Source organism: Phycodurus eques, chromosome 1 (genome assembly GCF_024500275.1).
Source record: "Phycodurus eques isolate BA_2022a chromosome 1, UOR_Pequ_1.1, whole genome shotgun sequence".
In the NCBI taxonomy this organism is placed as follows: domain Eukaryota; kingdom Metazoa; phylum Chordata; class Actinopteri; order Syngnathiformes; family Syngnathidae; genus Phycodurus; species Phycodurus eques.
In genome coordinates this window covers 3,740,904-3,752,940 of record NC_084525.1, presented here as the reverse complement: position 1 = coordinate 3,752,940, position 12,037 = coordinate 3,740,904, and the positions used below count along the sequence as shown (strand labels likewise).

The window sequence follows — 12,037 nt, the reverse complement described above, 5'->3', positions numbered from 1 at the left end:
CGTGAAACAAACAAGCAAACAGACAAACAAACAAACAAAAAACTTTCAGCTCTTCGGTTTGGAAAACGCAACGCGAACGTACACTGAGGCCAAATGTAAATGACAGCTTTCTGCCACCGTGTAGAAACGAAACACAAGCGACACCGCAGAAATAATTTCCAGTTCAGGCGAAGGCAATAAATCATAAAAAAAAAAACAAAAAAAAAAAAACGGTGAGGTGGGGGCGTGGTGGCGAAGGGGGGGGGGGGGCGTTAATGATCCCCGTATGCAGCATCATGTCCGCATGTCAGGTCTTAGCAGAGAGCGCGTGCGGGTGCATGTGGGAGGTGGGACGCTGTAGGGAGCTGCGGGGCCGGCGGAGAGCGCTGCCGCCACTGCGAGCGTCACACCGCTGAATGGGAATCTCTCCGGCAACTCCCGCACACCCGCCGTCTCTCGTCAAGCGGCGCGTCTCGGACCGGACGTCCGCTTCCCGCGCACTTGTCCCCGCGGCAGCATGCCCGCCATCAAGAAGGAGCGCCCGGACGGCGACGACATGGCTTCGGCCGCCTTCAACCGCTCCGAATACTTGGCCCCTTTAAACGGCGCCGCTCTCCCGGTGGTGACCCCGCACCCGCCGCCTTACGAGCACATTTTGGCCCACCACCGCGCGTACTTGGGGCTGCGCGACTCGACGCTGCATCACCAGCACCTCCAGCACGCCGCGGACGACTTGATGCTCGAGAGGTTCTCCTCCATCCCGGACTTCCAGCCCTTCTTCGACAACGGCGAGCCCTGCATCGAGGTGGAGTGCGGGGAAAACAAAGCTTTGCTATATATCAACAAACTCTGCCAAGGCAGCAAGGGACCCTCCATTAAATACCGGGGCGAGTGGCTCACTCCCAACGAGTTCCAGTTTGTCAGTGGCCGGGAGACGGCCAAAGACTGGAAGCGGAGTATTCGACACAAAGGTAAGCTGCGGCGTCGCCGGGACCGGGGCTGACTTCCATTGACGACGTCCGCTCTTGTTTTCATGGCAAAGTTCATCGGGAGTGACTCTCGAGTGGGAAACGGGACAACTCCATTGACTTTTATTCGTCTCGGTTTCGACATGTTTCGAAAGCAGATGGGAGGTGTGGGGGGGGGGGGGGGGGGGGTCCGAGCTCATTTCTGGGTCGCGTGTGACATATACACAACAAATGGACGGAGAACTACTTTTGAAATCAGAAGCCAATTAAAAAAAATTACAAATGTTCAACTATTCTTACATTTATTTAAAAAAAAAAAAAAGGGGGGGGGGGGGGGTTGGTAACATAAAATGCTTGCAATATCTCAACATTATACAAGCAAAGACAGCAATCTTGGTATTCCCCCCCCCACCACCCCCAAAAAAAAAAATCGAAGTCGACACACGTGATTTGCTTTCGCGGGCCACATAACACGATGTTGCGGGCCGGATCTGGCCCCCAGGCCACCAGTTTGACAGCCGCGTTCCAAAGGATGCGCGAGTTTCTGAAAAGCGCTTTTGTGCTTGTCCGCTTCCTTTCTCGCTATGTCACATCGAGAGCTGCTTTTTTTTGAGGTTGGGATTCCCAAGCTGTGGTGCGCTCACCCATGGGGGTGCCGGTCTGGTATAATCATCACATTACATTGTTTTTACACCCCCCCCCCCCCAAAAAAAAACCAAATAATTTGAATATTTCCTCTATTAAAAGGTAATTTTTGCACGGACGAAGGCTACAAAAGGCTTTATTTTGATATTTTCTAGAGGGGGCATGGACTGTTTTTGTTTTTGTTTTTTTTCAGCCAAGTGAGATTTGAAAGTGTACCATTTCTACCACATACCCCCCCCCCCCCCCCCACACACATTTAAATGAGGGTGAGGTGCCGCACCGGATGTGTTGGTGGAGCGCTCAACCAAATATTAAATAACCCAATTGAGATAGTTATGCGGGATACGCGACGTGGCCCTCATTGAGGAGGTATAGAAAACAAAAGAATGATGATCCTGACTGGTGAACTACCTGGATATTAAAAAAAAACAAAAAACATTGATACCCTTTCAGATGTTGTTTCGACGATGTGTTCAGGTGGCGCGTTCATGTTCCTCCCCCCTCGCTCAGAGCGTCTCGTTTGTTTGTGTTGCAGGGAAAAGTCTTAAGACGCTCATGTCCAAAGGAATCTTACAGGTGCATCCTCCGATCTGCGATTGTCCAGGTTGTCGAATCTCCTCTCCCGTGGTAAGAATATTTCATCTCCTGTCAATTGTATTTGATATTTTGATTTTTTTTTTTTTTTTAACATTGCTGTGTGTTTTTATGCTGACGTAGATAAGCTACATTGGTTCCATTGGTAGCTTGAACTTGTTTGCACTGAAGACTTTTGTCCTCATCCTCAGGATTAAGGACAAATGGAAGTGGGTCGTTTTTTGTCCTTCAAAGACATTTTTCTGCAAGCTTTACTGTTCAGTTGGCCATGATCAAGTCTGGAATGGTAAACCCACATTTGGCTCGCGTTTCCGTCATGGATGCGGGGGCGGGATAGCGACGGTTTCGTCGGCTACGTTTAACCGTGCGACCCACCAATGCACTCAACAAACAGGAGGGACGTCACATGCATTAGTGCTGACACGATCCATAAACAAGAAACGCGCTTTGGAAATAAACGTTGTATTCTTTCCAGTGAATTACTGTCGTCGCCCAAAAAAATGACCTCTCAGTCAACCAATCACTGGGCTGCCGTGCATCTTTGCTCCGCCCACTGTCGTGAGTAAACGGAAGGGTGCCAAAAAGTATGACGGCGCAACTTGCGAAAATGCAAAGGTGAAAAAATGTTCAGCAAATCGAACAGTTCCGGATAAATAGGACGAAGGAGCACCCGGTCTAGCTTATTGTGTGAGAAAGTAGCAACAGATATTTCATTGGCGTTTGTGTTGTCGCACAGTTGCATGATGGGTGAGCGTGTTTCGGGAGCGCCGCCTTTATTTATAACCTTTCCGCTGAAGACCCCACAGGCACACTGTGACAGATTTGACAGTAATTTTCTCTCAGCGTGAATACCGAATGCACTTCCAGCCTTTCAAAGACGCCGAGCATCAAACGGCCATTTATCCAGAGACAGCGAGCTGTCTGGCTTTGTGCGCGTGTGTTGCGTTCACCGTCGGTCACCGTTCAGTCAGACTCCTCACCTGGCTGACAAGCGCTTATTTGCCCGCTCGCTCCCCCAGGGCCCGACCGGGGGGGCCGACGCCAAACCCGAAGGCCTCGCCGATGTGTCACGGTGACGGCGTCGGCTTTCTGCGCGCGTGTCAGCCTTTTCGCGAGATCGCACACACAAACGCACACCGGATCTATTCACACAGGTGCGCTGAGTTGCGGGTCCGCACGTGTGTGTTTTGATCAGCGCAGAGCGCATCTGTTGTCGCTCCCGAGCCCTAATCTTGAGGGAAGGGTGTAAGAGGCTTAGCGAGCTACTGAATGTGGCTACCGCTGATTATTGTGTGTGAGACACGCAAGGCGAAGGCGCGTTAGATAAGTCGGAGCAGTTTGAGTGATACAGGTAAACTGGTGACATTTTCACAAGAGCTCTAACCAAAAGCTTAGATTTCGGCCTGAGAGGGGAGGTAAGGGCTGGGAAAAGGGATGCCATTTTTTTGGAACACCTCAAGCGTGTTTGCATGTGTTCACACTCAACCGTCGGGTTTGTCGTTGATTGACTTTTTCGGGCTTGTCTCGGCACGTATTCTTCAACCTCAATTTGTGAAACGTCGCCATTGACGTAAGCGCGGATGCGAGGGCCCGAAGGTTGTTGTTGTTATGGTGCTCGTTTCCTCGTCTGGCGGTGAAGCCTGAAGTTTAACCCAGCGAGCGAATACCACCGTGACTCCTTAGGACACCCACGTGCACAGCGCGCACGCACACAGACACACACTCCCACTCGCACGCACACGCGGGCTAAGAATGTCAGCAGTTTCACGCGAGGGCGGCGAGGGTGAGACGGCGGAGGGAAGGCAGCGGAGCTTGTATGGCCTCTATGGCGTCGTCGCCCCCCCCCCTGACTCTCCTCAGGGCATGGCAGCCAGCACTCCCCCTCCCCACCCCTACATCCCTCTCTTCCTCCCTCTCGCACACTATACGCCTGCCTACTGACACAAATTACCTCATGCAGACATTTATTTTGAAAGTTTGACAGCTGAACTTTAAGTGATCTCGCTTGGCTATAGGCATGAGGCGAGCATTCGGAAAAGGGGGGAAAAAAAAAAAAAAAGGGTAAAAAGGTGCAGCTGGTGGGAAGAAGACGTTCCCCACCTGCCCGCTGAGACCTCGTGCAGGCTAATTGCAGCGTCAGCGCCGACTCGAGCTTTTTGTCATGTTGGCACACAGGCGCTTGACAGTTAGCGATGACATTAAATGTGGAATGTCATGTGTTCACAGTGATTGATAGGCTGTTGATTGTCATGCTTTACTTCCACCTTTGCCTCACGTGTGATCGTCAGGCGTTTAATGGACCTACGAAATGCTGTGTACTCTGTATTACTGTGTCCATATAAGACAGAAACTTTCCTGCGGAAGTTTCATCCTTTGGCCCGAGCCGTCAATGTGGTGTTTGTTCACTTTTTATGTGTGCACGTCTGTGTGTGTGTGTGTGTGTGTGTGTGCGGATGAGCTCAGGGTGGCCGGCTGATTAGCAAGCCGTGTGTGCGTGTGTTTGCGTCTCTTCCCGGGAGAGCTCGGCTTCCTCTACTCTGTTATTTCAGCGGAACTGGCGGAGGATGGGAGGAAATTACAGTCGCCTCCTCTGGCTCATAAAGCCCCCCCCCCCTCCAATCATGCCCCCCTCCCACCGTTGCAAAACGGAATTAAACCCACACGTCCACAAACATCTGTGGAAATAGCCACAAACACTCTTCCGCTCGAAAATAAAAGCGAACTCGTGAGGTGGAGTCTTCGTTCGGTGGCCGGGTTTGTGTTTGTATGCGAGTTGCTGAAGCTACGTTGCTATGGTAACGGCGGAATATGCAATTGGCATATGAGAAGTGTGCAGTATTGTGGTCATGTGGAGTAGTTTGTGCACTTTCAGACCAAGTGAGACTAATGGAGATCAATAGTAATTTTCAGACATGTTGCGCACACTTGTTGTTCTTTTGTTTTGTTTTGTTTAGTTTTTTTGGTCGTCTTAAATTCATTCTGCCCAGCAGTTGAGTTATGTTGGGGAATGATTTGGTTTGTAACAGGCTTAACGTATGCCTGAAAAAGCTTAACGTCACGTAATGTCAGAAAACGGCGGTCAGTCGCCACCAAAAGGTTTGCGGAAATATCAGCGCGATAGCCCATTTTCATTTTTCGGGACATTAAGCTTTTTCCTCATCAAGCGACGTTAACGTTTTTGTGACTGGTGAGAGGAATCAAAGCCAATGGCGATTGTTGTGAAAACGCTTCTTCCCGATATCTGTGCGCGCAAGCTGTTCCAACACGTGACTTCCACTAGTTGTTGACGTCACATCGGACCGTTGTAGACACGCGTGTCCCATCTCCTGCTCTACGTTATCGACAAGCTCCAACAAACAGACTTGAGGGTTAGTCAGCAAGCTCATAGAAATCCCACATGGTCATGATAATGCCTTAAACAGCATATTGTATGAACCACTTTTTGATTTTTATTGATGATAAAAAAATGGCGCAAAGTCAGATAAAGAGTAGATTAATTAAATTGCTGGAAGATAAATGAGGGCAATGTTTGTTTATCTTGGCTCCCTTTTTTGCACGGCGTAAGTGATGATTCAAAATGATTGCATTCCATAGAGGTGGTGTGAGCGTGTGCGTGACTAAACCTCATCAAAGTGCTTGTTTAACCCTCGAGGAGGTGTCGTTTTAGTGGTGTTTTTGATTAATTGTGCCACTGCATGTCCTGAAACTCAGCTCAGGTGTGTTTGTGATACAACCTTGTCTTCGCCTCCACTTCCGCTGTCACAAATATCCAGTAGGAACCTGTCTGGAAAGCTCCCCTGCGGTGGTCTCGGCGGTCCAATCCAAACATGCAGGCGGCGGCAGAATGAGGGAGGAGGAGGGGAACGAAGGGGGCGGCGGCGGGGGGTGGGGGGTGGGGGGGGGTTGAGACAAGAGGGACAGGGGAGCGTGAGAGGCGCGTTGGCACGCTTGACTGCACCACCACTGACCTCCCAGCGCTGCTCCAGCACTACCCCCCCACCCCCCCGCCCCCCTCCCTGCTCCCCTTCCCTCCGCCTCGCCGCCCTCTCGCCCTCTGTGCACCGCCGCCCCCTCCCGTCACCACAAACCCCCCTGCAGCAAAGCACCCCCCTCCTCCCCCCTTTTGCCCTGTGCCGCTCCATTGGGCTGAAACTGCCGCTCGGCTCAGCGCGTGGGGGCCAAGGGTGGAGTGAATGCGCGTGTGTGTGTGTGTGTGTGTGTGTGTGTGTGTGTGTGTGTAGGAAGGTGGGGGACTTGGTTGCATGCTTGCCCGCCCCACGATGCTTTCTCACTTTTCTTCCCTCCTTTCTCAAAGTTTTGTCCATTATAGGACAGAATCACACTTATTGGGCAAAACGTGTTGCATTTGATGATGAGTGGTTCCTAATATTTTGGCAGGCACGTGCATAGACATAGGCAGGTGCTCAAGCGAGGGGGGGGAAGGGCACCCATAACCAAACTTATTCATGTGATTAAGTACAAGCAGTAGCATTTAAAGTATGTATTTATTTCTGTTAACACAGTCAGTAATACAACTATTAAGAAAGGAGGTGAAGGGCGGCTACAGTGGATATAAAAGTCAGCACACCCCTATTCTAATGGCAGGATTTTGAAAAGAGAAGGGGAAGCACTAGGGATAAGGTGAAAGTCAGATTTCAAAACACTTTGGGTAAAATTGATGACAGAGAGGATATTTGTTTTCTTTTTCTTTGTAATATTGATGAACCAAGGGAAAAAATAAATCAGCTGCAGCAAAAAGGGCTCTTTTTTCATCCAAGGCAAAGGGCAGATGGTGGCTTGAGCACCAACTAGAGGCTACGTGTGCACATGCCTGTCTTTTGATATACTGTTTCGTGGTACCTTGACTTATGAGTTTAATTCGTTCTGTGACCATACTCATATTAAATAAGTTTGAAATGTCATGAATCTGTTTCAGACTTTGTGACCACCATTTATGTTACTTGTGTATTAATAAAGAAAACTAGCACCATATTGTATACAAATATAATGAAATATTATCAAAGAGAATATAAAGAAGTAATCTGGTTTAAAAAAAATGTAATTACTATACGGTACCTACTGTAGTATTTATGTGTTGTGGTGTGTTGGTGTTCCTCTAAGGGGCGTGGCCTAGTGAGTAACGTCAGGAGTCAGAGTCGACTCGATCCTTGCGAGTGCTCTCATTTTGTTTTTGTACGTTTTTACTGTTTGCCCCATTCAATGAATGGCTGAAAGTGCATCAACGACTGTGGCTCTCCTTGCCTACATACGAGGGCATTACGGTACCTTAATTCTTTTTCATCACTATCCAAAGCCTGCTCGCACCTCAAATGTTGGCCTGCAACGCAAAGAAACGAAATAAACATACGTTAGGGAACTCGAAAGTGAAGGTACCAGTGTACTTGGAAACAGGCGCACGCATCGCATCTTCATGTAAGTAGTCAGGAAACCCGTCTCTCTCTATTCACCTGTGTATGGTCACGTGACATGATGACATTTCCGGGGTTAGTTTCATGAGACGACATCATTATCAAGACGATCCCTGTTCATGCAATGTAAATGAGTACAGCACTCATTATACCGAACCGCCATTACCACGATTTATGTGTAATGTACCACAACCTAAAACAAAACAAACAAACAAAAAAAACACCTGCTCGTTGTCTCGGGCGAAACTGCCTCTGAGGGACGCAATTTGCTGGAGACGCATTATAAGCACAAACGCTCAGCCATCATTGTTTTGACTGTGACATGCTTGAGCATGCTCAGAATGAACACTTAACAAGTGTGCACACCTCCCGGGTTTTAAGTGTTTAAATGGCGCCGATAACGCACAATTGTCAGAAAAAACTTTCACTTTGACTCCCGTTTTCAAAAACTGTATGGTTTTAGTTTGACAAACATTGTTGTCAGGGGCCAAAATGGGACAGACCTTTTCTGTTTGTATCCAAAAACGGCGCCTAATTCTGGGGGGGGGGGGGGGAGATCGTCATTGTGGCAAACCTAACTGAATAGTGTTTTGTACAATAATGGGAAATATTTGTCGTTAGTTTGTCGCAGTAACTGGCTGAAAGAGGACGAAAAATTCGGTCGGTCCCGACAGTGATCTCATACAGTTGAAGTCATCTGCAATCCGCGGGTCCGTTTTTCCATCACTGAACTTGTGCAAAGTGGGTGAACAGCTGGCTAACCTCATGTTACGTAGGGAGTTGTGCGATTAGATGGGCCCGTGGTTCTTGCGGTTCTTCTTCTTTGGCCGCAGATGAAAATACACGCAGCTAAGGGACGCAAATCGCTTTGCCGCGAGCATTGCTCTTTAGCATTAGCGTTCAGTCCACAGACTGCGGAAATGTCGTCTCGATTCGTCGGCAACAGTTTGAAAGTGCGCTGCCGACTCATACAGGACGGAAGTGGAAGCGCAACGATCGTTGTTCAACTTCACGCACGTAGTCACGATTAATCGTGGTTCATTAACTACAAAAGCCTCTCCTGAATTTGGTTCATTTTGAAATTCGAGTTGTCAAAACACAACTCCGCAGTTGCTTGCCTGTCATGTGCTGTGACTAAACTATGCTGTGTTGCTTGTTGTTCATGCTGCTGTTCTGCCATTTTCCTTTTGGTCACAGGCCTCAACGTATTTGTGGCTCGCGCGTCTTAAAGGTCACAAGTTGCGTGCGAGGCTAATGTGCGTTTTTGTAAACAAGCAGCTATTTTGTGATGCCAGCAACAGTATTATCAATAGTGTTTTTCTTCTTTTGTGAAGTGGCACAACCGGTTGTGTCGCCATCTTCCTTTCAACACGCACTTGTGGCACTAATTACCTATTTCATAAACACTTTATCTGGACTATCAAGTAAATCATACCCGGCGGATTAGACGGTTAGCTGGGGGGAAATGTGGTTACCGTAAACCCTGTGAGCACTTTAATCAAACTACTATTTTAATCGGGTTATTGGCAGTAATCAGGTTACGTTGGTCACGTTTGCGTACTGAGCGATCTCAAGTCTAACCGGGCGAGCGGCTAATCGCCAGCCAGGCACGAACGTGTGAAAATGTCACCACCGTTTCCACGCGCCAGGGCCAGACATGAGGTGGCGAGACTAAACAAAATAAGAATTTGTACGTGGTGATGAAGTGGACCTCGAGCTGGTACACAGAGGACATGCTTGTTTGTTTTGGCCTTTTTTTTCAGCGCTCTTGTTTGAACGTGGTAATGACCGCCTCACTCCACCCTCATGCCTTGTGCACACTAGCCCCCCCAACCCATCCCCAACCGCCCTCCCTCCTGCCCTGTCATCTCCTCACCCGCCGCCCCTTCCCCAAAGCGCTCACGCCAAGTCGGCCCGCCATCCCGCCTCCACACACACACACGCACACGGCGAGGTAACGGCAGACAGGCGCGTGACTCATTAGGCATTCGTCCCCTAGGGAGTTTGCTGGGGGGCGGGCGGGGGGTTGTTGGTGGGGTTGGGGGGCGTGCGAGGGGGCGCTAGCGCCGCAGCTGCAGGAATGTCACGGGCGGCTACCACAGTGTGCGTGTGTGTGTGTGTGTGTGTGTGTGTGTGTGTGTGCGTGTGTTCGTGTGTGGGAGCTTGCTAATGCTGCTTAGAGCCAGCGGCAGGCCACCTTTCAGGAAATAACGCAAGGGAAGTGAGGGGGAAAAAAAAAAAGGATGACGAAATAACACCCTTATTATTCGCTTTTTCCACCAAGAGCGCAGTTAAAAGTCAGAAATAAATATAGAGAGATTGATTGCTTTTATAGTCACCGTTTGAATATAACCGCTTTTGCTTGCCAAAGTTGTGTATCGATTAAAAACAAGGTGGTTTTGTTGCTTGCGCGCCAAGATTCATCAATCCATGATGACGCTCAAAAATATGATAAGACTAATAACTGTATGTTCTTTTATCTTGCTTAATCACCAGTTTAATGCTTTTCTCTGTGGTACAGTACTCAGGACGCACATTCCTGACGGGAGCCTTCAGCAATTAAAGTAACACTCTGTAATATTTGACCTTAAAGTGACAGTGTGACGATCAATTCTTGGCATGTGTTAGCACTAGCACTGATGCTATCCTTACCATTGATAGTTGTGTCTAGAACGTCTGCTTGTGTGTTTGCATTGAGACAAATGACCACGGACACTTGAATAAAGTATCCTGGTCACCTAATCTAACTCTAGTTAAGTGTTTAGCAGAGGCATTCACTAGCACTAGCATGACCTTATAACTATCTTCTGACCACGTTTGTCCCTTTTCCTTCTACATGAAGTATCGCTCGTCACCAAATGCACATTGACCACAACGGCTGCACCGACGCCGACGCCAATACTGTACGTCTGTAATCGTACTTTTACTCGTTAAAACGCTCCGATGAGATACTACTATTCTGTAAATACTGTGTCATTGAATGAAATTGATTCTCCGTTTGATAGGTTTGTCTTGGAAATTATTTGGTTGTGTGTATAAAACATTTGAGTGAAACGTTCGATAATAGTTTGTGCTTTGAACAATGTTTGATTAAATTATAATAACATGTGATTATATACGCATTATCAATAATAATCGCATTATCAAGTATCGGCGAGTTCGCAACTGGAAGTACTTGCACTCGTGCTCGGCCTGTAAAAAATCATATCGGTGCATCCCTATTGACAACACGTAAACAAAACAATGTTGTTACCTATACTTTGTTACCATGTCTGCCCTCAGCAAAAAATAGCCTATGCGATTTTAGAATGTTATGTTAGTTTAGCTCAGTGCGTTATTTGCTTGGCTTCGTTAATCTCTAATGATATCTTTCAGTTTGAAGCTACAACACTGTGCCTTAAAAGTCAGTGACACATGTGGGAGCAGCACCATTGTTCATTACTGTTGTTTTAATCCCATTCATTGCACTTCAATTAAAAAATATCGACAAAACCTCACATTTGCACATGTAATTACCCTTGTTGACGCCAGTAAATATTTCCTTTTTTTTGCTCTTATTGTTGCTAGTATTGTTTATAGCTGGAAAAAGAATCGAATACAAATACAATAAGAATGAAAGACGAAACAGGCTCTGATTGTCATCCGTTGAGATGGCGGTACTGTACATACTTGTTGTAGGGGATAACAAGAAGTGGTACGTCTTATTCTTAATGTCATATTTACACTGCGACTTGAGAGTGTGCTAAATATACAGCGTATCAAACTCATCGCTTTGAATCGTTTTCAGTTTGCGCTGTTCTCGGATTGTCGTGTGTCTGATGGATCGTTAACGGCGTACGCAAGCATGTGAGTTTTTTTCATGTCTGAATGCGAAGCTCAGATATTTTGGTTGGCTGCTCGACTGTCAGCGAGAACGCGTGGGAGGCGATATTCATAGTGGTGCTTTTAGTGGGACTTTTATGAGAGACTTTTTTCCACGTCTGAAAGGAGGCTGACCACACACAGTAAGGTTGCCTCAGCACACAAGCACACACACACACACACACACACACACACACCAACTAATGTGTGTTTGTGTGTGTTCACGACCTTCCTTTTAGGGTTCCTACGTGGGCTGCCAGAGGTGTGTTTTGCTCGGTGTTTTTGCTTTGGCGAGCCCTCCCCCGTGTTGCGGAAGTGTTGCCGGAAGCAGTGGGAGCTCAACCCAAGTTCTGCGTCACTGCCACTAAAGAAAGGATTGGGGCTTTCCGGGAGAGGCGAGGGCGTCTGTGTGTGTGTCGGAGGGGGGGGTACGGGGGACTGTCAGCCTGGCCATGTCACAGCCAATGTGGGTGGTTGTCTACACACTCGCATTCACAGTCTTAGTCACAAGTGTGCTCAGACAAGCTATTCTTGTATATGCTATATTGCTGGCATGCTCCG

General features: G+C 48.0%; 1 protein-coding gene across 1 annotated transcript in view; it reads left to right on the top strand.

Annotated features, from left to right (window-relative positions):
* Positions 1–300: 300 nt before the first annotated feature.
* samd11 (sterile alpha motif domain containing 11) overlaps positions 301–12,037 on the top strand; it is a 58,461-nt gene continuing 46,724 nt past the window's right edge. The window contains exons 1-2 of the mRNA XM_061672781.1: positions 301–950; positions 2,128–2,219. Of these exons, the coding sequence (XP_061528765.1) occupies positions 497–950; positions 2,128–2,219 (546 nt within the window). The 5' untranslated portion in view covers positions 301–496. The remainder of the gene's footprint in view (positions 951–2,127; positions 2,220–12,037) is intronic.